Source organism: Sphaeramia orbicularis, chromosome 15 (genome assembly GCF_902148855.1).
Source record: "Sphaeramia orbicularis chromosome 15, fSphaOr1.1, whole genome shotgun sequence".
In the NCBI taxonomy this organism is placed as follows: domain Eukaryota; kingdom Metazoa; phylum Chordata; class Actinopteri; order Kurtiformes; family Apogonidae; genus Sphaeramia; species Sphaeramia orbicularis.
The window spans coordinates 46,732,384-46,750,636 of record NC_043971.1 but is presented as its reverse complement, the minus strand read 5'-3'; the positions used below and the strand labels follow the sequence as shown (position 1 = coordinate 46,750,636).

At 43.2% G+C, this 18,253-nt stretch overlaps 1 protein-coding gene across 7 annotated transcripts in view; it reads right to left on the bottom strand.

Moving 5' to 3' along the window:
- Positions 1-18,253, bottom strand: part of LOC115434130 (polycomb group RING finger protein 5-B) — an 82,735-nt gene that overhangs the window by 30,281 nt on the left and 34,201 nt on the right. For 4 of the 7 annotated variants that reach the window (XM_030155873.1, XM_030155871.1, XM_030155870.1 and 1 more), the window contains exon 8: positions 2,520-2,609. The exons of 1 other annotated variant lie outside the window; for it this stretch is intronic. In XM_030155873.1, the coding sequence (XP_030011733.1) occupies positions 2,520-2,609 (90 nt within the window). The remainder of the gene's footprint in view (positions 1-2,519; positions 2,610-18,253) is intronic. 2 more of the 7 variants (XM_030155876.1, XM_030155874.1) reach the window with 1 other exon arrangement.

Below are 18,253 nucleotides of genomic sequence, written 5' to 3'. Positions count from 1 at the left end.
CAGATCTGTGGAAGTTTGATTAATGTTTATTAAATGATTGATTCATTGTTATTCTAAAATCCTGTTTCAGGTCTGTTTTATGATTAAGGTAATAACCAATGTAACGGACGCGGAGGATAGAGAATTGGAGTCAGATTCATAAGTAGAATCCCAACACCATATCACCTTTTTTCCAGGATCTCTGTGTAAAAGTGGCTATAATCTGATCAGATTCAACTGACTCAAATTTAGGGATCTATGCACCAGCAGATTTTTACTTAGTGTTTTTGCACAGATTTGTCTTTCTCTTTTGTGTTTTTACAGTGATAGTAATGTCTGGTTTACACTTTTGAGTATGGCTGGTTGACACTGATTATGTTGTTAAGCAGTTTGTTTTGCTTAATATCCATGCATTCCTTGAATCAAGCTACCTCTACTGATACAATGAACCCATTTATATGTACACTAACACTCCAATCAGTTCTGGAGTTATCAGATTATTCAAGTGATCATGTAAACAGCATAATCTGATATGCTTTATCAGATAACACCAGTAATCTGATTATGTGAAATCGGATCCACATGCCTGGATTTCTCAACAATATGTGAATGTCTTCCTGCATGTATATACATTAAATGGATTTATTTTGTTCTTTTACATTTGCACATGTGTAAAAACAATTAAAATAGTCAGAAACGGAATTTACATAGTCAAACGTGAGCGAAAGACAATAACAGGAAGTTGGGGTCTCCCATCACTATGTATGTAGGTACTACAAAAGAAATCTGATAATGGACTGGAGCGTATAAACCAGGGTTTTGATTATCACATTTTTTAAGTGCATGTAAATGTGCCAGCTCTGATTATTACAATTATCTGATTACTCCCAGGTATCAGATTTTTATGGTCATGTACAGGCTCAATGATTTTCAAACAAGTCATGAGTGAAAGCATTTTCTATCAAACCAATGCAAAGATGAACAGATGTTTTGTTCACATATCCAGCTGATTTGGTAAAAATATGAAGACTTTGACATTGAGGCAAACTGGACAAACTGGAAATTACCCTCTGTGGCCACTTCCTTAGGCACACATGTTCAGCTGTTACATAGTGGAGATATCTGATAGGTCAATCACATGGCAGTACATTTCAGTGCATTTAAGCATGTAGATGGTCAAGACGATCTACTGAAGTTCAAACTGATCATCAGACTGAGGAGGAAAGGTGATTTATGTGACTGAATGTGTCATGGTTGTTGGCTTTGTCTGAGTATTTTGTAAACTCCAGATCTACTGGGATTTTCACACAAAAGCATTTGTGGAGTTTACAGAGAACGATTCGAAAAAGAGAAAATATCCAGTGAGCATTACTTCTTTGTTTGCTGATATTGGAGAAGATGGACCAGAGTGGTTGAAGCTGATAGAAAGGCAGCAGCAAATCATATAGTCATTGTTTACAATGAACTTATGCAGAAGAACATATCTAAATGCACAACATGTTGAATCTTGAGATAGATGGGGGAACAGCAGCAGCATTTGATGGAATATATAAAATACAATTTTTCAGTAAATATAAGGGTGAGGAAAACCAGTTTAATCTCGGATGGTAAAAGAAGTGTTTAAAGAAACAAATATAGCTGCATTGTTCTGTGCCATTCTGTTCTTTAATTAAAACTGAATTTATATATATATTTTTTCAATCAGTTAGGTGCTGATGTATGAAAATTTGGTAAGTTCATATGTATGCTTGCATGTTTAAAATGATCTAAAATTTTATTTTTGTTTATTATTTAAATGTTTTATGCTGATGTTAAGCTTTTCTGTGCAGTTTTTATAACATGCTTGGCTGTTGAGAAATCCAAGAATACATTGATTTTCTTTTAATTTTTCTGCAAATGATGAATTGCAACAGTAAGTGATGGCAGACATTGCATGAAGAGGGTGACTTCCTCATTTGAACAAAATGATTTGAGTTGTGTGTAATAGGAACAAATCAGTTTATACCTCTGCTACTCCTTTACAAACATGGGAAGAGAAGGAAAGTGCTATGGAAGTATAGTGAATGTTGAAAATGTTTGAAATGTCTGTCTATCGATTTATAAAATGAAGGAACATTTTGCACTTTTAGATAACATGGGTAATACATTTCCAGAGCAAAAACAGTCTTCCTGCTAGAAGTCTGAAATGAGCTGTTACCACACAAAAATTATAGTTACATATCGTTAGCCTCAAAGCATAATTGCCTAAGTCAAATTTTTTGGCTGAATTGTAGTATCTGTGTAACTTTACTCTTCAAACACTGCTGCTTCATTTTGCATTATTGGCTACGATCTGAAAAAAATATGACTTACGCAGTACTGGTATGAGGGGAACGATATGCCATTTTTACACTTCACTCAAAAAGCCCAAATCTTTGCCGTAAAATGAATGATAAATAATAATTACATCTCACATTCCACACACATTAAATGATTTCCTGCACTGCTGTGTCTCCACATGCAAACTATACAGAAGCAAAAAGTGAGACCGTCATACTCACATTCTCTCCGTGTAGCCTCCATCGGGTCATGTAGATGAACTCCAGAGTGTGATCTCTGCCCATGATCTCCCCATTACACAGCACGTCTAGCTGGAGACCGCAGGGAAATACACAACATCACAGAGGGTTGGTTTAATGCAAAAGAAAATTAAAAACTTGATCGAATGAGATGATATAAAAAGACAAACATGGTGTAAAACCTGTGAATGAAGAGAAATGGATATAAAAAGGGTGTCAGTCCTAATACATGAAACAAAAGGAGTGAAGAAGTTTAGTGTGGTAACGAGTGGGAGGTTGAATGTGTGATGTTGTGAAACTGTTGGAGTGAATAATGAACCAGTTAAAGCTCAGCAAATGTGAAAGCCAACAGACTTTAAAACTTTTTTTGCTACTGATAATGATGAATAAAATATAAACAAGAGTTTGGTTTCTGAGCGTCTTACTCAAACCTGGTACAGTCTGACATCATCTGCACCTCATAGCTTCAAAAATTTCAGTAATTTTCCACAACCTTTCCACAACTAATGTTGTTTCCATGACTGTTGACAACATTGAACTGGGAGAAGTCGAATTTTGCTAAATTATTATATGAAAATTCAACAGCAACATTTTTCATTCTCTAATTGTAGTCAGAGTAATAGTTAATGTAATGTTAATGTAATAATTATGTTCAGTATAATTACCTCATTACCTTTTTTAAAATTATGTAAAAATGCAGGTTTTAGTCAAATAGCAGTGACAAAAAGTCATCCAAAAGCAGTGTTGGGCAAGCCACTTAGAAAATGTAGTGAGCTAAGCTACCAGTTACTCTGCCATGAATGAAGCTTAACTACACAGAAGCTACCACCCAGTCAAATGTAGCAAGCTAAGTTACACAAACACCACAGAAGTAGCTCACTACATCTGAAGCTACTGTAAGCTGTGCCAACTTAACATGGCAAGAAACACAAGAAACTATATGTTTAAATTACCAAATTCATGCTAAGTCAATTCCATTGGGTTTTCAACATACTGCCACACCTCTAACCCATATTTGTAATTTATCATTCCAGTCAGGCTGTTTCCCAAATAAAATGAAAATAGCAAAGGTCATTCCATTACACAAAAATGAGACTAAACACAGTGACACAAATTACAGACCAATATCCCTATTACCACAATTTTCCAAAATCTTAGAAAAAACTATTTAATTCACGACTAGAAAAGTTTCTTGATCTTATAATAAATTCAGATCAATACGGTTTTAGAACAAAAACTACCACCACAATGGCAATAACTGATGCAATACAGGGTGGGGAAGCAAAATTTACAATGAACATTTAGTTGTTTTTTCTCAGCAGGCACTACGTCAATTGTTTTGAAACCAAACATATATTGATGTCAGAATCATACCTAACACTATTATCCATACCTTTTCAGAAACCTTTGCCCATATGAGTAATCAGGAAAGCAAACGTCAAAGAGTGTGTGATTTGCTGAATGCACTCGTCACACCAAAGGAGATTTCAAAAATAGCTGGAGTGTCCATAAAGACTGTTTATAATGTAAAGAAGAGAATGACTATGAGCAAAACTATTACGAGAAAGTCTGGAAGATACTATTAAAGAAGAATGGGAGAAGTTGTCACCCGAATATTTGAGGAACACTCGCGCAAGTTTCAGGAAGTGTGTGAAGGCAGTTATTGAGAAAGAAGGAGGACACACAGAATAAAAACATTTTCTATTATGTCAGTTTTCTTGTGGCAAATAAATTCTCATGACTTTCAATAAACTAACTGGTCATACACTGTCTTTCAATCCCTGCCTCAAAATATTGTAAATTTTGCTTCCCCACCCTGTAGAAGAAATCACTAATGCACTGGATAACAAAAAACATACAACTGGAATTTTTATCGATCTCAAAAAAGCATTTCACACAATCAATCATTCAATCCTACTCAGTAAACTTAAAACTATATGGTATCGGGGGGTTGCTGGGGAGTAGCTTAGAAGCTACCTAACAGAGAGGGTGCAGTATGTAAAAATGGGACAATACTTATCAGGATATCTTGGCATTTCTTGTGGTGTCCCCCAAGGATCTGTTTTGGGACCCAAATTATTCATATTAATGACATTTAATGTATCTGAATTGCTTAAACTCATAATCTTTGCAGATGATACTAACATATTCTTTAGTGGGGATATTCATAATGAACTTGTAACCACAGTAAATGAGGAATTAAGTAAACTGAAAAAGTGGATGGATAATAATAAATTGTCAAAAAATTCAAATAAGACTAAGGCAATGACGTTTGGAAACTCTAAAACCAGCTCAAAACTACAGATAATGATTGACAGAATTCAAATTGAAAATGTAAATGAAAATAAATTTTTAGGAGTCATAATAGACAGTAAACTGTCGTGGAAAGCCCACATCAGACACATAAAAACAAAAATCTCCAAAAGCCTTTCAATCATAAATAAAGTGAAAACATACCCTGATGAAAATGCACTCTGTACTTCATACTGTTCCTTGGTCCTCCCATACTTTACATATTATACTGAAGTGTGGGGAAATGGTTACCAATGCACCATAAATCCATTAGTCATATTACAGAAACGAGCAGTACATACATAAGGTTGGATTTCTAAAACACACTCATAATCTCTTTATTCAGTCAAAACTATTAAAAATCCATGATCTTGTAAAATATTATACAGCAATAACCTTATTTAAAGCATTCAATAAATTACTACCAAGTAATATACAAAAAACTTCACAATTCGGGAGAGTACTCATAATTTGAGAGGCTTTGGAGATTTCACATTACCCAAATTTCATACCACTCGTAAACGTTTTTGTGTGTCTGTATGTGGTGTGAAACTTTGGAACAGTCTGGACATCCAACACAAGCAATGCCAAAATATCCACCGATTTAAACTGCTATACAAAAATATGGTCTGGTCCCAGTATAAAGATGGAGGGTCTTAATACTGATGTTACATCAATATTCTGTCTTATATGTTAATGTGTGCTTGTTGTTTCTCATCTAGTTGGTATGTGTTGTCCATTACCATCTGGTATTGTTCTTACCATCGCTGGTATGTGCTGCCCTTTACCATTAGTGCTATTGTAGTTTTGTTTTTTTTTCTTACCATTGTTAGTATGAAATTATTGCTGTTCTTTGCCACTTGCGGTATTGCAGGTTTTTTGTTTTTACCATTGTTGGTATGTAGTTATTGTCATGTAAGTTGACGGTTAACTGTTACCTGTGGCAACACCACCAGGAATGTACTTTCTATTTCTATGTTTTTACACACATTTTGGTTATGCAATGTAAATACTGTCAAATGAGTTTATTCTACTTTGGTATAGACCTATTTTTGTTCTATTTTGTTCATTGTTCTGGCTTGAAGTCAAAGGACAGGAGTGAGTATTTAAAATGTTATTATGTTCAGTTATTTGATGATGAGAATGGGGGTGGGATTAAATAAGTTTTTCTTCTTCCCACTCTTTTTCGAGCATAAATGAATGATTTTTTTTTTTTTTTTTTGGGAATTGTGAATTTGTTTTTATTGTATAAATGCCCGAAATAAGCAAACAAATGAACATACATGCCAGAGTAACTATATTTAAAGACCAAAGATTGCTGGTCAGGTACTGACATCTGCAGATGAAGATGTAGTTAACTGAAACAAGTACAACAGAGGACCCAAGTGCAGAATCAGGAGCTCAATATGAACAGTCTTTATTGTCAAGCAAACAAGCAACAGACAAGGGGCAGGCAGCAGGAGAGTCGGGGACAGGCGAAGGGTTGGTAACTGGGAAAGCCAGACGAAGCCACAGGGCCGAAGACAGAAGATGTGGTCAGGGACGGAAAGTAGGTCGGTCATCCGGGGAACAGGCAGAGAGATGTGGTCAGACAAAGGCAGGTGAGTTACCAGGGAGCAGACAGGCAGACGTTGTCAGACAGACAGGCAGGTGGATATCCAGGCAGCAGGCAGGGCAGGTCAGAGACGGTCAGGATCAAGAATCAGGCAGGAAAAAATGCTGGATAGTCACAGACAAGGTAGAGAACAATCTGGCAAAGCAAAAAGAACAAAGGGGTGAATATATACACCCTGCCTGATGAGCCCCAGCTGTGCTCAGAGGTGAGTGTAATTTACTGATGAGGAGGTGTGGTTGAGAGAGAGAGAGACAGAGAGTAGAGCAGACAGGGATGTGACCCCCCCCCCCCCCCCCCCAAGGGACGGCCCCTGACGTCCCAAAACACAATATTCAGAGCCGGGTGGGTGGAAGGGTCTGGAGGAGGGTCAGTACTCTTCGGAAAGCTCCTCCTCTTCTGATCTTGATCCCTCCTCCTCCTCCGAAGAACACTCCTCCACCGCCGGCGATTCAGGAGCATGGGAATGTGGAGACACCACATCATTGTCAGTGGTGCAATGCTGGTTGTTTGATGGCTGGTCTGGGTGCAGGCGGTGAAACTCATGGATAAGCTGAGCATTCAGGATCTGATGAGCCGGAACCCACCTTTCCACGGGGCCATACCCCTCCCTGTCAACCAGGTACTGGAGACCCCTGCCCTGGCACCAAGAGTGCAGAAAATGGTGCACGGTAAAGGCAGGGGCACTGTTAATCATCTGTGGAGGAGGGGGCGGCTGAGAGGCCAGCATCAGAGGACTCTCAAGAACCGATTTCACTTTGGAGATGTGGAAGGTAGGATGAATGCACATAGCGCAAGGAAGCTTCAACCTAACAGCCACCGAATTAATCACCTTAACCATGAGGAACGGACCAATAAACTTTGGGACCAGCTTCTTGGACTCAGTCCTTAAAGGCAGGTCATGGGTGGACAGCCAGACCATCTGGCCCTCCTTGATAATGAGGAGCCTGCGAGCGATGGTGATTGGCGGTAGTTGAATACCTGTTCACAGCTTGCTTAAGTGCGGTTCTAGCTTGGGCCCATGTCTATCAGCAGTGGCAAATTAAAGCTGCGACTGACGGACAGGAAGACTCCTCCTCCGCTGCAAGAAACAGTGGAAGTTGAAACCTGTAAGCACACTGGAACGGGGTGAGTCCTGTGGCGGAGCAGGAGAGGGTATTATGGGCATATTCCACCCACAGCAGCTGTTAGGCCCAGGTAGCTGGATGCTTGGAAGCCATACAGCAGAGGGCTGTTTCGAGCTCTTCGTTCCTTCTCTCCGATTGGCCATTGGACTATGGATGGAACCCCAATGACAGACTGAGGCACCAAGCAGCTGGCAGAATTCCTGCAAGAATACTGAGGTGAACTGGGGGCTACAATCGGACACCACATCCACTGGGATGCCGTTTATACGAAACATATTTAGCAAAACTAACTCAGCGGTCTCCTTTGCTGAGGGAAGCTTGTGTAGGGGAATAAAATGTGCCATTTTACTAAACTGGTCCACCACTGTCAGAATGACCGTACTTCCCTCTGATGGAGGTAACCCGGTGACGAAGTCCAGAGAGATGTACAACCAGGGTTGATGAGAAATAGGCAGTGGGCGTAGGTGACTGGCTGGGGAGCGACAGGGAGTCTTGTGCTGATTGCAGACTGGACAGGCGTTAACAAACTCCTCTGTGTCTTCCACCAGCAATGGCCACCAGAACTGCCGCTGCAACACCTCTGTGGTGCACTGGATGTCAGAGTGACAGGTAAGTTTAGATTCAGGAACCCATTGTAAAACCTCTGACCGTAATTACTGAGGAACAAACAGGTGGTTCTGGGGACAGGCACTGGGACCCAGCTGGGCGGCTTTCACTTGTTCCTCCACCACTTAGGTGAGGACAGCGATGCGGTGTGTGGTTGGGAGGATGGGGTCTGGCAGGTCACTGCTCTCTTCCCCAACCAGGAATTGGCATGACAGGGCATCCGGCTTGATATTACAGGAACCTGGTCGGTAGGAGAGAGAAAAGTTAAAGCGGGTGAAAAACAATGACCAACGGACTTGACGGGAGTTGAGCTTCTTGGCTGTACGGATGTACTCCAGATTCTTATGATCTGTCCAAACCAGAAACGGAACCTTGGTCCCCTCCAGCCAGTGCCACCATTCCTCCAGCACTAATTTCACAGCCAAAAGTTCACGAATACCAATGTCGTAATTCCTCTCTGCTGGAGATAAACACCTGGAAAAGAAAGCACATGAAAGCACATTTTACGATCATTGGCTGCCCGCTGTGAGAACACTGCCCCCACCCCCACATGAGAGGCATCCACATCCACTATAAATTGTCTCTCCGGGTCGGGAACCCACAGAATGGGTGCTGAACTGAAACAATCCTTCAGATGTCTAAAGGCCTCCTCTGCCTCTGTAGTCCATCAGAATGGGATCTTGGATGATGTGAGGGCGGTGAGAGGGGCGGCCACAGTACTATATCCTCAAATGAACCTCTGACAGAAGTTAGCGAACCCCAGGAATCTCTGCAGCTGCTTACGGGATTCAGGAACAGGCCAGGAGGTGACAGCTGACACCTTTGCGGGATCCATTTCCATCTGATTCCGTCCCACGATGTACTCCAGGAAGAAGACTGACGTGGCGTGAAACATATTTCTCAGCCTTCACAAACAGGGAGCGCTCAAGAAGGCACTGCAGAACCGCCTGGAGGTGATGCACATGTTCCTGCTTGGACTGCGAAAAAATCAGAATGTCATCAAGATAGACAAACACAAACTTGTTCAACATATCCCGGAGAACATGACTGATGAGCGCCTGAAAAACTGCGGGAGCATTGGTTAGACCGAAGGGCATCACCAAGTACTCATAGTGCCCGTGGGTGTGTTAAAGGCCACCTTCCATTCATCCCCCTCTCGGATCCAAACCAGGTGGTAAGCGTTGCGGAGATCCAGTTTAGTAAAGATGGTGGCACCCTGCAGCAGCTCGAACACTGAGGATATGAGGGGGAGAGGATAATGGTTCTTAACGGTGATGTCATTTAAACCCTGGTAGTCTATACAGGGTTGGAGGGTCTTGTCTTTCTTATCCATAAGAAGAGTCCTGCCCCAGCAGGGGATGAGGATGGCCGAATGATACCTGCGGCCAAGGCATTGTTTATGTAAGTCTCCATGGCCTCCCTCTCAGGAGCTGACAGTGAGTAGAGGCGGCCCTTAGGAGGAGTTGTGCCCGGCAGTAGATCGATGGCACAGTCATATGGATGATGCGAGGGCAGCGATGTGGCTCTGGCCTTACTGAATACTTCCTGGAAGTCGTGGTACTCAGACAGAACACGGGACAGATCTACGGTGGAACGGGCGCTGACAGGGGGTTTCAGACCACAGTTCTGCTGGAGGCAGATGGATTTACAGGCGGGGCTCCATCCTAGGATGGACCCCGTAGACCAGTCCATGTGTGGGTTATGACGCTGAAGCCAGGGGAAACCAAGGATTAACGGTAGATCAGGTGACTTCAGAACATGGAATTGGATGGTCTCTTGGTGATCTCCAGACAGAAGCATCGGGATGGGCTTTGTCTGATGAGTAATGGTTCCCAGGAGGTGTCCATCCAGAGCACTGGCTGGCACAGGGCGAGACAGAGGAATCCGATCAATGCCCAACTGCCTGATGAGATGCTCATCAATCAGGTCAACATCCACCCCTGAGTCTATGAAGGCTGCAAGGGTAAGAGGACCTCCAGCCAACAGGAGCTGAATGTGGAACAGAGGTCGGGAGTAAGGGGCGGATATCTGGGACCATCTCAGTAGGATGCCCCTCTTGACTGCTGAGCCCTTCTCTTTTACAGGACATCCGGAGACAAACTGTACAGCCTGGCCGCAGTATAGACAGAGGTTCTCATGGCTTCGATGCTCCCGTTCCTCCAGAATCAGGCTGTTGTGCCCCACCTGTATGGGTTCCACCCCCCGCGACTGAGGGTTTAGAGAGAGGGTTGGGGTTGGCAGGTGGCCCATGAAGGCGTGCTGATGAGCCGCGATCTGTCCTCCCCTGACGTTGCTCCCCTCTCCACACCTGTATACATTTGTCCAACCTAGTTGTTAGTTCAATGAGACCATCAAGGAATGCTGTCAGGTCAAAAGAGATGAGATGGTGTTTGATGTGGGGTGCTAGACCGTTGAGGAAGGCATCACACTGGGTGTCAGCATTCCAGGAACTGAGCAGGGCCCGGGTACAAAAGTCTATGGCATAGTCAGCAGGAGAGCAACTCCCCTGCTTTAAATTCATGCGTCCACAGGTAACATCAGGACCCTGTGACACAGGTCCAAAAACCTTGCGTAGTTCATCTGAAAATGCCTGAAATGAAGAGCAGGCGGTTGTACCCCTCTCCCATGTCGCTATTCCCCACAGCCAAGCTCTGCCAGTCAGATGATTTACAGTGAAAGCAAACTTAGCTGTTTCCGAAGCACACGTATGGGGTTGAAGGGCAAACAGGAATGAATAGTTTGTCAGAAAAGGGTTACAGCCCTCAGGATCCCCAGAGTAATGCTCAGGCTCCCCTACCTGGGGCTCTGTGGTAGGGGCTGGAGCCGCTGCAGAAGCAGACAAGTGATTGGTTTTCCCAGGATCATCTCTGGACCTGCTGCTGTGGTCCTGTCTCTTTCCTGCCTTCATCGTCATCACTCACTTATCCATATAGTTACGATAGTGTTTATTATGTAGTTCCATAGATGTTCTAGTTCAGTTATCTGTGCATCAACTGCATCCATGTGTCTCCCCCTACTTCCCCCCTTCTCCCCCAATCTCTCTCTATCTCTATCGCTCTCTCTTTTCTCCCCCTTTACTCTCTCTCTCTTTAACCCCAACTGGTCAAGGCAGAGGGCCATCCTCCAGGAGTCTGGGTCTGCTCGGTTTCTGCCTGTTAAAGGGAAGTTTTTCCTCACCACTGTCACCAGTCACAAGTGTTTGCTCCTGGAGGATTCTGTTGGGTTTCTGTAAATTGGCTTAGAGTCTGGTTTTGACCAACTCTATATGACATGAGATAACTTTTGTTATGATTTGGCGCTATATAAAAAAAAATTGATTGAAATCAATAAAATTTGATTGATTGATTGATTGATTGAAGACCCAATCTGCAATCCAGACCACCTCCCGTTTCTGAAGTTCCAGGGAGTACCAGGGGGCTGAGTGAGTGAAAGTAACGATTTTTGTTTTCATGGGGGCCAGTTGGTTTAGGGAGGTAGACAGCGTGTTGTTGTAGACGTTGACGAGGTACTTGAGTAAGTCCAGGAAATCATTTGCATTTTTGCAGTCAGGGGAATCAATGTGAAAGTTGAAATTACAAAGCAATAGAACAGATGGTGATGTTGACGACAGTACTGTGATGAATTCTGAGAGATCTGATAGGAAGGATGGGTTGGGTTTGGGGGGGGCGGTAGATGATAGCGATGAGAAGAGGTTTAGGGCCAGGCAGTTTAAAAGCCAGGTGTTCAAAAGAAGAAACAGCAGGTATGGAGAAAGGTCGTGGATTGAGGTCATGATGATGAATAGTGGGTTCAGAAAATGAATGAATGAATGAATGAATGATGAATAGCAGCAATACCTGTCCAAGTATGAGTATCCAGCAGGGGTGGTTTGGTTTAGTGCAATATAATCCAAGCGTTTTTGCCAGGTTTCAGTAAGACAGAGGAGATCCAGCTTATTGTCAGTGATGAATTCATTAAGAATGAGGCTTTCATTGTTAAGGGATCGTCTGTTGAAGAGGGTGAGTTTCAGGTGCTTTTGTTTTGAAATTGATGATGCAGAAGTCGGGATTGGAGGTTGAAAGAGTTCAAGCTGGATTTGTTATGATGATGCAATGCAGAAGTGCGGAAGCCGGTGTCCATGCTGCGGTCGGACCAGAGAGAGGGGACACTGTTTATTGTGGTGGAATGGTAACTAAACTTGCAGCGTGAGCTTTGGTGGATGTACTGGGGACGGAGATGAAGTCTGGAGCTTTTTAGTGAGGTGATGAGTTACATGGAAGGAAACATTTGGTGGTTTAACTGGAGGAGTTGCATGGATGTGTAGCATAGCACCATAGCTGGGGCTGTGACAGTGCCAGAGGTGGATGATGGAGGTCTGGGTGTGTTGAGGCCGTTAACACCAGGGGTAATAGCGGGTTTGAGTTGGCGGGGTTGCAGGATGGAGTAGCTACACGTGCTGACCACGGATGGTTGTTTCCAAGCCCCTGTGACCACTAGCCAAGCAGCACTAGCATCAGGCAGAAGCTGGCTAGCCATTGACCTGTTAGCTTGTAGCCAGCCACCCGGCAGCCTGCTCACTGATGGCCCAATGCCCAAAACTGATGGCAGGGAGTCCCAGACAGCTGACAGCAAAACACGGACAGGTAGTAGCCAGCCAGCCGTCAACTGGCTGGCTAGCCGACAGTTTCCCGCTAGCCCGCTTTCCCACGGGCCAGAGCTGCCAGCGAATCTCAGGCAGATGTCCCAGAGATGGAGAGTAGAGAGGCAGATGAAGACAATCTAAACCACAGGTGTCAAACATGTGGCCCGGGGGCCAAATCCGGCCCGCCAAAGGGTCCAGTCTGGCCCTTGGGATTAATTTGTGAAATGCAAAAATTACACTAAGATATGAACAATCCTTTTAGTTCAGGTTCCACATTCAGACCAATTCAATCTCCAGTGGGCAGGATTCAGTAAAATACTATCATAATAACATATACATAATGACAACTCCCAATTTTTCTCTTTGCAAATGTAAATATTTTCATGTATTTACACTAAAACAAAGTATAATTTTACAAAAAATGTGAATAACCTGAACAAATATGAACAACCTGGAATGTCTTAAGAGAAGTAAGTGCAAGTTTAACAATATTCTGTCTGTTATTAAATGTTTTGTGTGTTTGTAGATCCACTGTGATCTGTAAATTATAATGTACATGTGTAAATGATAATCCGAGGCAGAATATTGTTAAAATTACACTTATTTTTTCAGTTTGTTCACGTTATTCACATCTTTTGAAAAGACAGTTTGTAGATGTAAACCTTTTCATAATGTAATTTTAATTTTTTCTCTCTAAAACATAGAGAAAAGTTTGGAGTTGGCATTATTTATATGTTATTATGTTATTATTTTACTAGTTCGGCCCACTGCAGATCAGATTTAGCTGAATGCGGCCCCTGAACGAAAATGAGTTTGACGTCCCTGATCTAAACCATGACAGGATGACAGAAACAGTTTGTAACCATAGTGGCCCTTCGGTCGGCAACCTGGCAATAGTGATGGGATCCAGAGACCTTTTCACGGTGGGTGAAGTTGACAGTCAAAGGTTGCCTTGTAGGTAGGCATCTACTCCACCGGTAAAAATGGGTAAAAATAGTAGTATCCAAGGTCCAGAAAAGTGTAGAAGCAAAGGTACTAATGTGAGCTGTAAATAGAGTGAATAGCTAAACAAAAGAAGCACAGGAAAATGATAAAGTTTAAAGAAAATCACAAATGGGGAAGCAGCGAACAGTGCAGTTCAATGCCAGCGTCCTCCCTAGAACGGGAGTTGAAAGTGAATAATGTTAATAATGCAATGTTAGAGCCTGGCCCAGCTCTGTGTATAAGCAACACAGGCGGCTGCCTAGGGCACCATCTGCTGGAGGGGGCACCAAATTACAGACAAAAATAAATAAATAAATAAATAAATACATACATAAATAAATAGATAAATTAGAATATCTGTATAATTAACTTGAAACTCACCCTTTACACTTCCTTGACATGTTTTCTCTTAAATAAATCATAATTAAACCTAAATATGACAAATCTTTATTACACTTTGTGGATTCTGTCATTCACATTTATTTCTTATTCACTATCAAAAGGCATGACTCCAACTCACATGATCTCTAAAACATGCCAAGTATCTAAACAGTTTATTTAAAATATTTCTCATTGTATATTTATTTCTCTTAGACTTACTTCTCCTGTACTTGTTGTTCATTTACATTAATTCTTTACCCCGGTGTGTACTGTTTAGATAAATCTTGGATTCCTTTATACAGCTATTGCACAATTCCTGTATTAATTCACAGTCTCAAATAGGGATGCAAATTATCAATTAATTCATGAATCATTAGATGGTTGACCTTATTAATCGATTAATGATTAATTGATAAGCGGTGATTTTCCTGAGAAACTGAATTTCTTTTTCAATATGGTCTATAAGAATAAAAGCTAAATACTGTTTAGATACTTCATGAAAAAAGCATGCCAAATTCCTTAATGATTGATTTATTGACCCATTGGACACAGTCAGTGTTTCCTGTGGAATTCATCTGTTGATGTGGCGGTGTGTAATGGGGGGGGTGCACGCACGTGTGTTTCATCGGTGGGGGTGGGTGGGAGTGGAGGGGGGGAGGTTACCCGACTGCACGTGCGCAGTACGGCCGGGGGATGCGTGCGTGTTGGTTGGTAACCGCGCTTTGAAAAGTGATTAAAACAGTCCAACCAAGTTCAACATAAAGTGTCTTTTGTGTCCAAAAGGCTCCTGTCAATCCCTTCCCTTGTTGTCGTTTCCCACTCCTTTGTTCTCTTTTCCAGCCATGTACTCTTCTCCCCCTCTCCAACTTCCAGCAGCCTTTTAGTCCAGCCTCAGTCAGCGGCCTTAAGCACCTGCAGCTGTCAAGGTGCTGATGCCTGTTGGGAGATGCTGTCCACATCCCGGCGTCCATTTTTCAGTTGTGAATGGATTCTGAGATTTGTGTGCCCCACTGTGACCATCTTGTCTGGTAGAGGAACCGAGCGTGAAGGATGCACTGCCCAGGTGGACGAGAACACAATTTTTGATATATAATAATCTTTTGGTATGTCCTTCAGACTTAGGTCCTCTACCAGAGGCCTGGGAGCCTGAGGGTTCTGCACAGGATCTTAGCTGTTTCTAGGACTGCTGTCTTTTGGTCAGAGATCTCTGATGTTGCTCCTGGTATCTGCTGAAGCCATCCACTCAGCTTGGGGTTACTCCCTAGTGCCCCGATCAATACTGGTACCACTGTTGCCTTCACACCCCATATTTTCTCCAGCTTCTCTTTCAACCCTTGGTATTTCTTGAGCTTCTCTTGTTCTTTCTTTCTGATGTTGCTATCACTTGGAATTGCTACATCTATCACTATCACTATCTTCTGATGTTTATTGATCACCATTACGTCAGGCTGATTGGCCATCAATATCTTGTTGGTCTGGACCTGGAAGTCCCACAAGATTTTGGCCTGTTTGTTCTCAATGGGGGTGTCCCCCATCTGGACCCTGGGACCTTAAGTCCATACTCGGTACAGATGTTCTTGTACACTATGCCTGCTACCTGGTTATGCCACTCCATGTATGCCTTGCATGCCAGCATCTTGCACCCTGCTGTGATGTACTGGACTGTCTCAGGGGTTTCTCTACACAGCCTACATCTTGGGTCTTGTCTCATGTGGTAGACCCCAGCCTCTATTGCTCTGGTGTTCAGGGCCCTCATCTTGTGCAACCATGAGTAGTGCCTCTGTTCTGTCTTTCAGTCCAGCCTTTTCCAGCCACTGTTAAGTTTTTTCAATATCAACCACTTCCTCAATTTGTCAGTGATACATGCCATGCAACCACTTGTTCTTCCATGAAAGACGCTCAGGCTCCTCTTCCTTACTGTAAGTAAGTTTTATTTATAGAACACCTTTCACAGACAAGGGGTCACAAAGTGCTTTACAGTGCAAGATATGGGTTACAGATACTGGGCTTTTGTTGCCTGAGGCATTCACTCAGCAGTTGGTCATTAACGGTCATCTTCTTGATATATTCCTGGAAGCTTGTTGTTTCCTCCTAGACAGTAGCTCTGACACTTGCTAGTCCTCTGCCCCCCCTCCTTTCACTTTGTGTTCAACCTCAAGATGCTGGACTTAGGTGAAACCGTCCATTCATGGTAAGGAGCTTCCTTGTCTTGATACCAGTGGCTTGTATCTCTTCCAGGAGCCAGGATATTATACCAATGGGGTATCTGATTACTGGAAGGGCATAGGTGTCAATGGTCTGGATCTTACTTTGCAGCTCAGCTGACTTTTCAGAACCTGCCTTACTATTTGTAGGTATTTGGGAGTAGCTGACCTCTGAGGTGCCCCCTCGTGATTGCCATTTGCCTGCGGGACCCCCAGGTATTTGTAACTGTCCTGCAAATCTGCAATGTTCCCTTCAGGAAGTTCAACCCCTTCAGTTGCGATCACCTTTCCTCCTCTAGAGACCATCCACTAACATTTATCTAGTCCAAATGACATCCTGATATCTTTGCTTTAGATCTGAGTGAAGTGAATCAGGGAGTCAATGTCACACTCATTCTTGGCATACAGCTTGATGTCATCCATGTAGAGGATGTGGCTGATGGCTGTTCAATTTCAGAAACCGGTACCTAAAGCCACTCTTTGTGATGATCTGGCTGAGGGTGTTTAGGCCTATTCAGAACAGCAGGGGGGAATCGAATCAAATTGGCTACTGGAACAAGACATTCATAGAGCAGGGCAGAGAACATGGTACTGATGGAGTGTTACTATAGTAGCATCCCCAGTGAGAGACGGTGCATGCAGAGGATTTGGGAGAAATGGTCGCTTTGAAACCCCACACCCTCAGTGACTAAGAAACAGCTCTAAGCTCAGTGTTCAAATATCTGCAATAAGAAGTTGCTATCACAGTTAGAGGTTGATGAGGTACAGCGTTGTATCTCATCCACAGTACAAAGATGGGGGTGGGGGGCAGGATGGCAGGTCAGCTTGATGGTGAAACTATGCCCCCCAAATATCAAGATTGGGTACCATGCCCCAAAGACAGACATACTGACTACAAGTACAGCTGACCTGAGAGAGAAAATCATGAAGTCCTGGGGGAACTAAACTACCTCCTGCTTGCCAAGGCAAAACTAGTGCAGTAGCAACAGTCATCCTACAGATGCTTGGCTACAAGATGAACAGCATGAGAAGGGGCGAAGGCAAGAGGCAAAGATCGTGGCAGCATCGAGAGAAGTCAGCCTTCTAACAGAACTAAGCAGAGGTGTGAATCTAAGAAAAGAGCTGCCCAGGAAATATAAGAAATTGTCCATAACTGAGGCACTGGAGACTGCTAAGCAAAGGCTCACCGCCCTAGCTACCCACCTAAAGAGGTATACAAGAGAAGTAGAGGCAAGGAGAATAAACAAGTTGTTCTCCAACAGCCCAGCTAAGGTCTACTCTGAATGGCAGGGTAACAAGGTGACAACAGATCAACCCAGGGCTGAGACTGAGCAACACTGGAAGAGTATCTGGAAGAAAGAGGCAACACATAACACTAATGCCCAATGGCACAGTAGTAGAACAAAACCAAGCAGTCATCAGCCTAGCAGACATCCAAACAAGAGTGTCCAAACTGAAGACCTCGATAGCACCAGGGGCCAACATGATTCACACCTACTGGCTTAAGAAGCTGACTGCACTCCACGAACACCTAGCAGCACAGATGAACCAACTGCTAATGTCGGGAAAACACAGAGCGTGTCTAACTCAAGGCCGGACAGTCCTCATAATGAAGGACCCCCAGAAGGGAACAATACCATCCAAGTACTGGCCTATAACCTGCCTCAGAATGACATGGAAGCTCCTATCAGGCATCATAGTGGCTACAATAAGTAGGCACATGGATCAATACATGAGCAGAGCAAAGAAAGGAATTGGCAGCAACACCAGAGGAGCCAAGCACCAGCTACTGGTTGACAGTGCAATTGTCCGAGGCTGTAAGATAAGGAACACCAATGAGTGCGTTGTCTGGATTGAGAACATGGAAGCCTATGACTCAATACACGCGG